Consider the following 13,930-nt stretch of genomic DNA (forward strand, 5'->3'; position numbering starts at 1 on the left):
AGACACCTTGGATTGAGTGGGAGATAGTAATGGGACAAGAGAATTGGTGACGCACACTTGTCGAGGACAAGTGGGAGATTGTTGGGAAATGTGTCCTCAACAATGGTGCGATCACATGATTTAAATATCATTATTAAATCTCATTACAAGAATACGGAAGAGATGATACATAATATATATAGTCAACTGGTCCACACTTATCGGTAATGATTGGCTGGCTAGAGTTTGACATTACTGTCGGGCGACGGTGGTGATCAGTTGATCCCTTGAGGTCACACCTAAAGGACGATTCCCTTAATTGAAAAGGTTAATTAATTGTATACCGATACAGATTAATTAATTCCTTAAAATTGAACAATTCAATTTGTGAGAGAGAATATTGATATCTTATTATAATGGGATTAAATAAGATTTATTTTATTAAATAAAATGCTTTATTACTAAAATTGTTTATTGTTTGAGAAACAATAAAGATAAGAATGAATGGTTGATTATAATTACAAGATATTGTGAATTATAATTATATGACCCATTTTATTTATGTGATCAAGTATCACTAGTCAATTTGTTGAATGTAATTTAATTAATTTATAAAATGATATTTATGTGATAAATATGCATTTAATTAATTAGTAACATGTATCATACTACATGTGACATATTGTGTGACAAATGACAAATTGACAAAAATAAAATGGTAGTCCATTTTATAAAGATGGACCGAAATATGAGTGTAAAGGGAGTTAGTGGGTGAATTATTTTATGAGATAAAATAAGCTAATGATTACTAACCTACTACTAGCCTTACAAGCTCAAGGTATAGAAAAGAACAAAAAGAAAAGTGAAGGACCAATATTGGTCCCTTTTGCCTCACCCAAACCGTGTGGCCTCTCTACTAATGAGAGGGCTTTTGTTCTTTTATTATTATCACACTCTACCATTCAAAACACATGCAAAAGTTCATGAATTATTTTCTCTCTTTAATCTTCATCAAAAAGGATGAATTTTTGATTCAAATTTGTTCAAAAGATTACTAAAAATTATCAATGTAATATATGAGTATTAGTAATCAATTTTAAGGTGAACCACAATATAAATATCTAGTACATATTAGTTTGTGGGTTTAAGGGATAGTCTTGGGTGCTACTAATTGGAGGGCTTCTACTTTGAGGTCATGTATGTTCATCCAATATTGGAAAGCTCAAGAACTAACAAGAAGGAGATCTTGTTGGTGCCCATTTGACCGAGTTTCATATGGTGAGAAAATGATTTCTTCATTTATCTATTTTAGTTTGCATGCATAAGATTTGCAATTTATTTTATGACTTAATAAATTTGAAACATATAAGAATATGTTAAATAATGAGATATAAATTTCCAACAGATAGATAGATAGATAGATAGATAGATAGATAGATAGATAGATAGATAGATAGATAGATAGATAGATAGATAGATAGATAGATAGATAGATAGATAGATAGATAGATAGATAGATAGATAGATAGATAGATAGATAGATAGATAGATAGATAGATAGATAGATAGATAGATAGATAGATAGATAGATAGATAGATAGATAGATAGATAGATAGATAGATAGATAGATAGATAGATAGATAGATAGATAGATAGATAGATAGATAGATAGATAGATAGATAGATAGATAGATAGATAGATAGATAGATAGATAGATAGATAGATAGATAGATAGATAGATAGATAGATAGATAGATAGATAGATAGATAGATAGATAGATAGATAGATAGATAGATAGATAGATAGATAGATAGATAGATAGATAGATAGATAGATAGATAGATAGATAGATAGATAGATAGATAGATAGATAGATAGATAGATAGATAGATAGATAGATAGATAGATAGATAGATAGATAGATAGATAGATAGATAGATAGATAGATAGATAGATAGATAGATAGATAGATAGATAGATAGATAGATAGATAGATAGATAGATAGATAGATAGATAGATAGATAGATAGATAGATAGATAGATAGATAGATAGATAGATAGATAGATAGATAGATAGATAGATAGATAGATAGATAGATAGATAGATAGATAGATAGATAGATAGATAGATAGATAGATAGATAGATAGATAGATAGATAGATAGACAGATAGACAGACAGACAGACAGACAGATAGACAGATAGATAGATAGATAGATAGATAGATAGATAGATAGATAGATAGATAGATAGACAGACAGACAGACAGATAGAGAGATAGATAGATAGAAGAACTTCCTTATTATTCATATCATATGAGGTATATATATAGTACTTAGATGATGGGGTTATCAACACCCTAGTTATATATATAGTGTGTATAATGGGTATAAGCCCAATGGACAACCATCTAACAAATATTTCATAATAGTTATATTATATTTATTATTTTATTAATATATTCATTATTATTAATATTATTAATAACTGATAAGGCTAAAGTCGTATCACCTTAATCAAAATAATCCTATATCACTATTACAAAATTTTATTTTAAAGACGGTTTAATGCTATTGTCTAGAATCTCCTAGGGTTTTGTCTATTTTCTTCGTAGAGTCGATCCTCCAGTTCGAGGCTCATCTCACGATTTCGATTGTGAGAGTGTTGTTTTTGCTGTGTTTCCTTGTTTGCTTTGTTTTTCTATACAGGGTCAGATAGATAGTTCGACGCGAGGCCTTACTCGGGATGGAAAGCAGCCGATGGGGGCGGTTAATGATGAAGATGGTGGTGTTTTTGAGTGGGAGGAAGGTTTTGATGAGGGACAGGAGAAGGAGCGTTTGCTCCTAGTGGGGAAAATATGGGCATCTAAATCGATTAATGTGAAGGCTGGCATTGATTCTATGATTCGGTTATGGAATCCCACAAAACCGATGATAGGGAACGTGATTGATGCGAAGGAAAAACTGTTTGTGTTTCGTTTCAGTACGGAGCGTGATAAAGCTAAGGTTTTGGAGGGCCAACCATGGCATTTCGACAAGTTTTTTGGTGCTTCAACGAGCCGAATCGCGAAGGTAAACTCACTGATGTACCGCTTTTCTTTTTTCCGATTTGGACACAAGTCTATGACCTACCTATAGTGGGGCGTTCGAGTGCGTCGAATGGGGCGTTTGAGTGCGTCGAATATACAAAAAATTGGTGCATCTTTGGGGACTTTTATTGCTATGGAGGTTAGGCCAAATAATGAGCTTGATAGAGATGTTCGTATACGCGTTTTGCATGATGTCCGTGTACCTTTGAAAACGTCAATGCCAATTAAAATGAAGGGAGGACGGGTGGTCAGTTTTGATGTTAAATACGAGCGACTACCTTTGTATTGCTATGGGTGTGGACATATAGGGCATGGCGAGAAAGATTGTGATGATGGACCATACGAGGAGGGTGAATTGCGGTATGGTGACTGGTTGCGTGCATCTCCGTGGAAGGTGACCAAAACAGCTACTGATGGACCAGGGCGTGCTAGGCGAGATTTGAGGGCATATTTTGAGGCGGAGAGGAAGCAAACGAGGGAGGTGGATATTGCAAAGATGATTGACAAACTGCAGGCTATTGCTATAGATTTGAAGAAAAAAAAGCGGGAGCTAATCCGATTATATCACAAGGTGACAATGGGGTTCTAGTGGTGGGGACAATAAATAAGGGTTTGGTGGAGGGGGAGGGGGTGAGGGGGTGAGGGATGCTACTGGCCCAGCTGGTGGTGATGATGGGGAGGCAGGGAATAGAGCAATGTTAGATGTGGGGGAGACTATGAGAAGGCTAAGTGACGAGAGGGTTATTTCAGGGCCTGAGTTAAGGGGGTTGCAATCAGGGGGAGAGATACAAGGCGAGCCCGAGGGGTGAGGTGTGTCTCATGGGGTGCAGATGGTAGAGCGAGGAGGTAAGACCTAGACAAGGTTGGCGAGGGAGGTCGTTGAAAAGAATCGTGGTGGGGTAATGCGGGAGATAGGGAAGAGGAGTCGTGATGATGAGCTGGCGGGAGAGGGAGAAAAAAATTAAAGCTTTCTACAGACGGGGACGTCTTAATATCTGAGGCGGAGGTTGAGGGTACTCAACCCCGCTGGACCAATGAATCTCCTAAGTCTTAATTGTCGGGGATTGGGCAACCCCGACGTTGTAAATAATCTTTGTGCCTTGGTACGAAGGGAAGCCCCGGCCATGCTTTTCTTGTGTGAGACAAAGTTGTGTGGTCGTGAAATGCAGAGAGTAAGGGAGAAACTGGATGGGTACTTTGGGATTGAGATTGACTGTATGGGGAGAGCAGGAGGGCTTGCTTTTATGTGGAAGAAAGAGCTAGATTGCACCTTTAAATCGGCATCGGTCCATTACATTGATATTGTTGTCCGTGAGGGAGAAAGAGAATGGCGGGTCACGAGTTTCTATAGGTGGCCGGTGGTCGCAGATAGACACTTATCATGGGAGCTACTACGCCTTCTTTATGGGCAATCTGACCTTCCGTGGCTGTGCATTGGCGATTTTAATGAGATCCTCTTCTCAACTGAAATGAAGAGAGGGAGTAGAGAGTAATGACAAATGAACAATTTTCAAGCAGCTGTGGATGATTGTGGTCTTAAGGATGTGGGGTGGGAGGGGTACTAGTTCACTTGGGATAATGGACAAGCGGGTGGAGCCAATCGATAAAGCATGATTAATAGAGCGATATGTACAGGTTCGTGGGTGGAGCTATTTCCGTATGCAAAGCTTATTCATTTAACCCGAGAATGGTCTGATCATGCCCCAATCAAGCTGCTTTTTGACAAGAGGGTCACGGGTTTGGAGGACAAGAGGAATTTTAAATTTGAACAAATATGGCTCGGTGAAGAGGGGTGCGAAGAAGAAGTTAGGTGCGGGGTCAGTAAAGGTGGAGGAGTGCTGGGTGAAGCGATAAAGTGTTGTGCCCGTGAGCTGCAAGCTTGGAAGAAGACTAGCATACGGAAAATTGGGTATATGATTGAGCGAAAGGGTAAGCAATTTACCCGTTTAACTGAAGGGAACCGCACGGAAGAGGAGGTTCGTAAGAGGAAGAAGCTTGTTGCTGAGATTGCTACGCTTCGACGACAAGAAGAGAAGTATTGGAGGCAACGGTCTAGGGCACTGTGGCTACAAGACAGAGATCGCAATACTAAGTTTTTTCATACAAGGGTGGGGGAGAGGAAGAGAAAAAATTATATTGGCATGCTTGTTGATGATAGCGGGGTTAAACGAGTGGGGCATGACGCGGTCGCGGGGGTGGCAACAGACTATTTTAAGGAGATTTTCACTTCGTCACAACCACCAAATTTCGACGAGGTACTGTATGGGATGGAAGGTCGGGTGCTGGATCGCATGAATGCATGTTTTAGGCTCGAATACCGAGAATAGGAGGTTATGGAAGCGTTGAATCAAATGCATCCGCTTAAAGCGACGGGCCCAGATGGTATGAATGCTTTAATTTTCCAATCCTTTTGGCATATTATTGGGTCGGATGTTATCAAAACTGTGTTGGGCATTTTAACGGGTGAGCTGGACTCAGGTGAGTTTAATAAAACCAACACTGTTTTGATCCCCAAGAAAAAGGCGCCGGATAAAATTAGGGACTTTCGACCTATCAGCTTATGTAACGTGGTATACAAACTCGTATCAAAAGTCCTAGCAAATAGACTGAAAGTCTTTCTTGGTGATATCGTTTCTGAAAATCAAAGTGCGTTTAGCCCAGGGCGGTTAATCACTGATAATATGTTTATTGCGTTTGAGATGTTTCATTATATGAAAAACTCGAGACCGAATGACGGCTTCATGGCGATCAAGCTGGATATGGCTAAGGCTTATGATAGGGTTGAATGGCGGTTTTTGAGAAGAGTGCTGGAGGTGATGAACTTTGATCGCGGATGGATAGCTCGGGTTATGGTTTGTGTCTCGTCAGTGTCCTTCTCAGTTCTTATCAATGGAGTGCAGATGGATGGGTTCCGACCTGAACGAGGTTTACGTCAAGGGGACCCTTTGTCGCCGTACCTGTTTATTCTTTGTGCGGAGGCATTATCTAATCTTATGAGGAGAGCAGTGGAACACGGATCCCTTCACGGCCTGCGTATATCGAGTACTGCCCCTGCTATTTCTCACTTATTTGTCGCAGATGACAGTATCTTCTTTATGAGAGCAGCGGAGGAGGAAGCTGATGTGGTGACCAATATTTTAAGACGGTATGAAGCTGCCTCGGGCCAACTTGTTAGTTTGGAGAAGACTACTGTGTCTTTTAGCAGAGGAGTCCCAAGAGCTGCAAGGAATCAGGTGCTAGGCCGTTTAGGGGTGCGGGCCAGAAGTTGAGGTCCAAAATATTGTCGCGGTGGTGGGGAGATCAAAAAAAGTTCTCACTGATATTCTTCGTGACAAGTTAAGTAAACGGTTGCGGAGTTGGCGCGGGAAAATATTGTCGAAGGCTGGTAGGGAGGTTCTCATAAAGGCTGTTGCCAATTCACTTCCTACCTATGTGATGAGTGTTTTTAAGATCCCAGCGAATTTTTGTAACGTACTCTGATCGATGGTGTCTCGGTTTTGGTGGGGGCATGGAGAAGGGAAAAGGGGAATTTCGTGGGTTTCATGGAAGCAACTATGTCGACCTAAATGTGATGGGGGCCTTGGTTTCCGCAATTTTGAGCTCTTTAATGATGCGCTCCTAGGGAAGCAGGCTTGGCGGTTGGTGGTTGAACCTGATTATCTATGGGCGCGGGTGATGAAGGCCCAGTATTACCATATGGGTGAGTTCATGAGTGCAGAAGTGGGGCATAGGCCGAGCTATACCTGGCGGAGTATCATGGGTGCCCGAGGTGTTCTGGAGCGTGGTTTGCGATGAAGAATTGGAGATGGTCGTGACACGAGGGTGTGGGGACAGGCGTGGGCCAAGGGGTGTCAGAGGGGGATGGTAATCTCACCGTGTGGACCGGGGAATGAGGTTATGAGGGTGGCTGATTTGCTGAAGCCACATGGTAGGGGATGGGATGTGGACGCTCTTGAGCGCCTTTTCTTACCTTTTGAAGTGCAGCGTATTCTCAACATCCGGGTTAGCCCTAATATGCCGAGAGATGTGTGGTTTTGGAGCCTCGAGAGAGATGGGGAGTACTCTGTGAAGATGGCTTATGTGTGCTTGGTCGGGGATGGTAGTGACTCAGGGGGTCCGTCAAATTGGGAGAAAGAGCAGTGGCTTTGGAATCGGTTTTGGAAAGTTCGGGTTTGGCCTCGCGTCAAGCTATTTTTCTGGCAGCTGTGTAGTGGAGCATTGGCAACCTTGGACAACATTGCAGCTCGAACTAGAGGTGAGTCTTCTTCTTGTTATTTTTGTACGTCTAACTCCGAGTCGTCTTTACATTTGTTTCGAGATTGCAGCGTGGCAAAATGAGTGTGGAGTGCTGTCGGGTTGGAGTGGGACGGTGTAGGAGCTGAAGTGAGGGGCGATGGTGACGTGCGTGGCTGGGTAGAGAGCAGGTGGAGGGAGATAGAGGCGGGGGATTACGGGAAATTTATGGTTGGTTGCTGGGCGATATGGGAACATAGAAATAAGGTGGTGTTTGAGGGGGTGCAGGTGGAACCGGAGAGAGTTGTACAGCGTATTAGGGACATCTTACAGGAGGAGGTAGTGAGCGCAGGAGCTGGTAGGGGACGACGGAAAGGGCAGGTGGAGGACACGGGTGGGAGGGAGAATGAAACATGGAAACCGGCACCGGAAGGTTATGTTAAAATAAATGTGGATGCGGGGATTAAGGAGGAGGAGGGGGTAAGCACAGGGGTCGTGTGTCGAGATGACCAATGTGTGGTGTTGTGGGGGCTGACGGTGGTGCAGGAATTGGAGTGGGAGCCTCGGTTTGTAGAAGCGGTTGCGGTGTTCGATGGGTTGCAAGAAGCTCAGGCACGTGGACATCGACGGGTGGTGTTGGAGAGCGATTGCCTTCAGGTGATTGACGCGCTCTTGGAGAAACGCAAAGGGCGGAGCACGTTCTTGCTTTTAGTGGACGATATTTTATCTCTTTGTAATGATTTTCAATCGGTAGTTTGGTCTCATATGAGTCGTATTAAATACTCTGTAGCTCATGCCTTAGCTCATGTTTTACCTAAGGTAGTCGAAAAAACTGTGTGGTCGGCTGATTTACCTTCTGTTGCGAATTCTGCTATAGATACCCAGTATCTGTTGAGACTCCAACAAACACCTGATGATTATCGGACTACAACATGCTTAGGAATCGCAGCGTTTGATCGATAATTTATGTACAACTTTACGTCAGAAAACTTAAAACGATTTCGAAAATAAAACTTTTCAAAAGTACCTGGAGTGTTTAATGCATGACGACGGGGTCGCAATGATACTAACTAGAGTCAAAACCGACACCGGACCAGAAACCGACTCAAAATTCAAATCTCGACTCCAACAACGAGTCAAACCGAGTGAAACACAAAAAACAAACCATTCAAATGCTTCTATGTTAAGATTTCCCGGAATCTTACGTAGCCAAGTACCAAACATGTTCATCCAAATCCTAGGATAGAACAAATGATGATTTCCTCGTGTGATAGTGACAAGACACCTCGAAGACGTACGACGTAGCTCGCGCCTCTTTGAGCAGCCCGGGTGGCCACGTCGCTCACTCACACAACCACTCATTCTCCTATAAATACCCCTCAAATGCCACCATTTGAGAGTTACGCGAGTGTCCGCCCCCTCATTTCTCCCTTAAAATTCTAGACTCGACTTCCTAAGTCACAATCTGACACGTTTTTACGACCTACCGATCGTAAACACACGCCTTACACATTGTTTGGTACCGTCATCGTGCATTAAACCACTTGACCGACCATCTCGACCACTACATTATCACTAAACTTAACAAAACACTCTTTTTACTTACTAAAACGGTTTTAAACCGAGTTTTCCGACCAAACGAGTTGATACACTTACGTCGATTTCTCGCCATAAGCCTAACATGTAAGTGTGAGGGTGTAAAACTCTTCTTTTATCATGTTTTCATATGCTTCATGACTATAACATGCTAAATCATGCATAGCATGGTCCAAAACATGGGAAGAATGAGCCAGAACCGGATTTTTGGTTGAGGCAGAGGCTACTTACGTAGCACACAGGCTCGCGCCTAAAGCAGCCTGCCTTACCCTCAAATCCAAACCGTGTTTGGTCTCTTCATTTCCTTTATTTTCATTTCATATTTGTAATCAGTTTTTACCATTTCAAGTATTTTCAAAACATTTTTATAAGTTTTTAACCATAAAACATATTTCACCCTTGGTTCCTAATACCATGACGGTTTAATCCGTATTTCGGTGATAATATTTGGTTAATTACATTATAAAAGGTATTTAAAACCTTTTATTTCATTTATTTACATTTTGAAGGGTATTTCAAAGCCTTTCATAATTTCTTTACATTTTCAAAACAAATGTATTAGTCACCAATACAAAGTCATCCTTGGTTCCACATACCATGTCGGATTTTAACCCGAGTACGATGATGAATTTTGACTAATTATATTCAAATGAACTTCAAATAATTAGTTCATAATCATTTTCAAAACTATTTATGTCAAGCTTACAAAATCGAACCCGACATCGAATATTGTCAAAACAATGACGATTATTCAAGTCTCGTTCTTCAAATCAACACAAAAGCGGTCTAAACGGTATTTTCAAACCAAAACGGGTTCAAACAACCGTTCTTCAAAACATTTGACAAACTTTTTCAATAGTCAGAACACGTCTTCCATCGTTGACTGACTCGCGCCTAAACATGCCACTCCTTTTTTTTTTATTTTCAAACCAGGGGAGACCCTTTTGCATCGCCAATAGGCTCGCGCCTCTTCTGGCTGCCTGATGCAGGGTCTGTTCCCCTTCCAACACTTGTCTAGGACGATCCCGACTTCGGTTAACCCGAATACAGGACGGATCAGACGACGAACTTGCTCATTCAAACGCCATATTTGCAAAATGCCTTACTAAGACAAATGGACCACGTCATGCACCATAAACCTAATTCGGTAAATGGATGTTTAATTTCCGTCTTGCATGCAAATCAACGCTAAATCCAACTCGACATCTTATACTTGATACTTGGATTAAATCAACCGACTTAGAAAGCTCACATGTTAGGTTTAAACTAGTGGATGCACATTCATGCATTTACCCGTTTCATCAACTTTTGCATTCAACCAACCAAGATCGATCAGTAGAGGCCGCTACCGCGGGCGGGATTGGGTGTCTGATTAAAGGGCTTCCCAATACGTACCTTTGTAGATACCTCATTTTTGCACCTCTCGCAAACCACCCGGTGATGATTGGGCCGCATGTTTGGTACGCGGAACGATTTGTGACAGTTCGTAAGATTATCGTCAAGTGATTGCTCAAATATTAATGTCTACCTCTTAGTTGTCATCTACGTGCCGACACGGTCGTTCTGGCAGTAATTAGAGTACATTTGGAGTCCGGGCCTAAAACCGTCTCCATTTTATGATAATCGTTAAATCCCGAGTCAGAATGTTCTGGAATGTTCCGGATATTTCTATTCCATATTTCATAATTTTCATCCTTTAGTAAAGAATTTCCCGAAATATTCACATAAAATATTAAGGAAAACCAAATTATTCCGTCCTACCATAACTCAAACACGGAAATCTTTCTTCCGCAAGAGGAAACCCCTTGGGAACAGACGCAGCAGGTGCTGCGCCTCTTCCAAGAGACGCAGTGGCTGCTGCGCCTCTTCCCAGGTCCTATTCTGCGTAGTTCTCGTATCTTTTTCATATCTTTCCGAGATTCACTTCCAAAGAGTCTCCGAAACCCTATTCCTTCACGTGATTAATATAATATGAGCCTTCGCTCCTCATATTTCTCACGCGAGTGTCCGCCCTTCTCTTCTCCCTTTGCATTCTAGACTTTTGTTCTTACTTTTTGGCGTCTACGTGCTTGAACTTTCGACCACGTAAGCTCGGATCCTTCTGAGTACCAGCCTCGTTTGCATGACCGACCAATTTGACCAACTCCACAATCAATCAACTTAATCAATTTTTTTTAATTTCTCTTACGAGGGCACTTTCTTTGCATTCGCGTCGAGCATCACTAATCGATATCTTAGTCCTTTTCGTTTCGTGAACATGTAAGTCTGAGGGTGTAAATCTCTCTTTTATTTTTTGTATTTTAATTATTGTATCACAATTGTAAGGTTTACGTCGAAAATACCTCTTAAAACCGATTTCTAAAACCGTGCTTTAAAACCCTTTTTACGGATTTTCAGAAGACGAACCGTCGAGAAAGGACGCAAGCAATCGCTGCGCTCTTGAAGGAGCGCAGCCTTCTGCTGCGCCTCTTCATGAGGCTGCCGCAGTTCCTGCTTCCTTTCTTCTTCCTTCGTCCTTTGTAATTCGTTCTTTCTTATTTATTTCCGTTGTTTTTTGTTAATTCTTCGTCACAATAGTTTATAATCTCACATGTATATTATTCATCATCATTCACATATAATTCGTCTTAAAATCCGACTTAAATCCCAAGTAATCAATATTTGTGGGTCTTCGTCATTAAATTCAATCCGGGTTATAGAAATTCGATTTGTTCAATATTGAGTTTCTGTAATTCGATCCTTTGATATATTTTCATCTGTTTGTTGCTTGTCTATCGCATATTCATTGCATGTTTGTCGTTAGTTCATCGTGTTTAGTTTATTTCATTCATCCATGTCACTAATCAATCATTCTTTCATGTAATTAATTAGTAATATTCCGCCTCATCCATGTTTTATTGTTTTATGACCCATTAATCGTATGTAAATAACCCATTAATCACTTTCCTCCGAGTAAATAATTTAATCAATCATTAAATTTACCGACGAGTATTAACAACACGCAATTCCGGCTTCACAACCAGAATTCAGGTCAGGAACAGACGCAGCGTCTGCTGCGCCTATTCCAAAGGACGCAGCTCTGCTGCGCCTGTTCCGGGTTGAATTCTGTCCCTGAATTCCGTTGTTGCTTGACCTAGTTTAATTAGTTTACGTATAATTAACTATTAATCGCATTATCACCTTCTGATCTGTTCGTTATTTCATTCTTTTATTCTTTTTCTCAAATTATCCGTTTTAAAGGTATTTTCGACATAAATCGCCTAATCCGTTGTAATTATTGTAATCTTCTTTATTGCAATTTTCCTATTGTATTTATCATTGTATTTTGTACCATTTGTATGTCTTCACATGTAATTAAACATAAATCCTACTTTGACCCATTTGCATGATTAAATTGCTTGTTCACCGACTTAGTATTAATTCTCACATGCAAGGATTAAAACTTGGATGTTGCATTGCATGCATATAATCGACGATATATCAAGTACGAATAACTTCCCTAATCATTAGTAGAGGCTGCTATCAAGGCGGGCGGGATTAGGTGTTCGATCAAAAGAGCTTCCTAATACGTACCCTCACCCCTTACTCCCGATATCTGTGAACACCCGTGTTCATTGGCATCCACGAGAGTCATTCTAGACATAGAATGCTAAAAATAACGATCGCTTAGTGTTCATGTCACTACTTTGTGTCTTGACATGACACGAGGTATTCGAACGGTTCCAATTTCCCATAAAAATTGGTGGCGACTCCAACAAAAATGCAAACGCTTGTTTCTCTTCTCTCCCAAGCGCCCCCGTGGGCCCCCGCTGTCCACAATTTGGCGACTCCGCTGAGGATAATACACTTACGTGTAGCTAAGGGTGAAACTTGAACAAGGTTAGGGAATAGTTTGTACAAGACAATTGTCGGTTTTCTTAACTCGGTCTTCCTAGACCGTTTTATTCGGCCTTCCTAGGCCCAACCCAACCCATTCGACCAATCGTCCCGTCTAAACGGTCCTAATTCTTATTTGGGCCTAAGGATGGATAGCGATTGACGTCATCCATACCATGATGCTTACTCTTGTTTGTATCAAGGGCCTTCACTACTTGAGGAAATGGACTAGGTATCGGCCTTACTCTTGTTTGGTACGAGCCTCTCCACAGACTTTGGGTTTGATGGTTCGGTATGGCAACCCACCCTTTAAACCAAAACCCTTTTAAATGCACTCAGCATCCCGTTATAATGCTTGTATAAATGCTTGTACATTACATGATCACCATTTTCTAAACAAAACCATGACGATTTTTCAAAAATCAAAACCCTTTTTCTTAATCAAAATTTCGAAATAGGCCATTTGATTAGCGCAAAATCCAGTCGAAACTCTGTCCATTTGTCATTTCAAAATTCGGGCCACAAGCCCATTTTAAAACCTCACTTTGAGTCCATTCCTACAACTACACTATAGTTGACTAGGACACACATTTTCAAAATCTTTGTCTTTCTTCAAAACTCACTCAACACAAGTGGCACACACCCACTTCACAAGTCAAAACATTTCTTCTTTTAGCAAGTGTGTTAGAATGGTCGATCGTGTTTTGATTCGTCGCCGATCTCTTATCCAGTTTTCAAGATGCCTGGATCCAGTGAAACAAACCTCCACCAACTTTCAAGATGGTAATGATCGAATCCTAGCCGCGCTAGCCCAAATGCAAGTTACCCAAGACCAAGTCTATGACCGCCTTGAGACCATCGAGGGACGGATCTATGCCGTAGAGGGGAGATTGCCCCTCATGAAAGTGAAGTAATAGGTGACTCTGAGATTGAATCCAAGGATGAAAATCCTCTCATGGGGATGACTGTAGCCGAGAAAAGACTCCAATACTTAGAGGAGCAATTGATGTACCTTAAGGGGGATGACATTTATAGGGAGAACAATCGCAAGTATGAGGCCGTCAATTCCAAATTGCCAACCAATTTCAATATGACGGATATCCCTAAATTCAAGGGGCACGAGAACCCTTTGAACCACATCCGTACCTTCAAGG

General features: G+C 41.1%; 2 protein-coding genes across 2 annotated transcripts; both read left to right on the forward strand.

Moving 5' to 3' along the window:
- The first annotated feature begins 4,681 nt into the window (after nucleotides 1-4,681).
- On the forward strand, nucleotides 4,682-5,398 carry LOC141657899 (uncharacterized). Its single transcript, XM_074465299.1, has one exon. It carries the CDS (start codon nucleotides 4,682-4,684, stop codon nucleotides 5,396-5,398), a length of 717 nt encoding a protein of 238 aa, XP_074321400.1.
- Nucleotides 5,399-6,554: 1,156 nt separating this feature from the next.
- Nucleotides 6,555-6,866, forward strand: LOC141657919 (putative mitochondrial protein AtMg00310). The gene has a single exon (XM_074465313.1). The coding sequence runs from the start codon at nucleotides 6,555-6,557 to the stop codon at nucleotides 6,864-6,866; it is 312 nt and encodes a 103-aa protein (XP_074321414.1).
- The last annotated feature ends 7,064 nt before the right edge of the window (nucleotides 6,867-13,930 follow it).

Source organism: Silene latifolia, chromosome 1, assembly GCF_048544455.1.
Source record: "Silene latifolia isolate original U9 population chromosome 1, ASM4854445v1, whole genome shotgun sequence".
Taxonomy (NCBI): Eukaryota; Viridiplantae; Streptophyta; class Magnoliopsida; order Caryophyllales; family Caryophyllaceae; genus Silene; species Silene latifolia.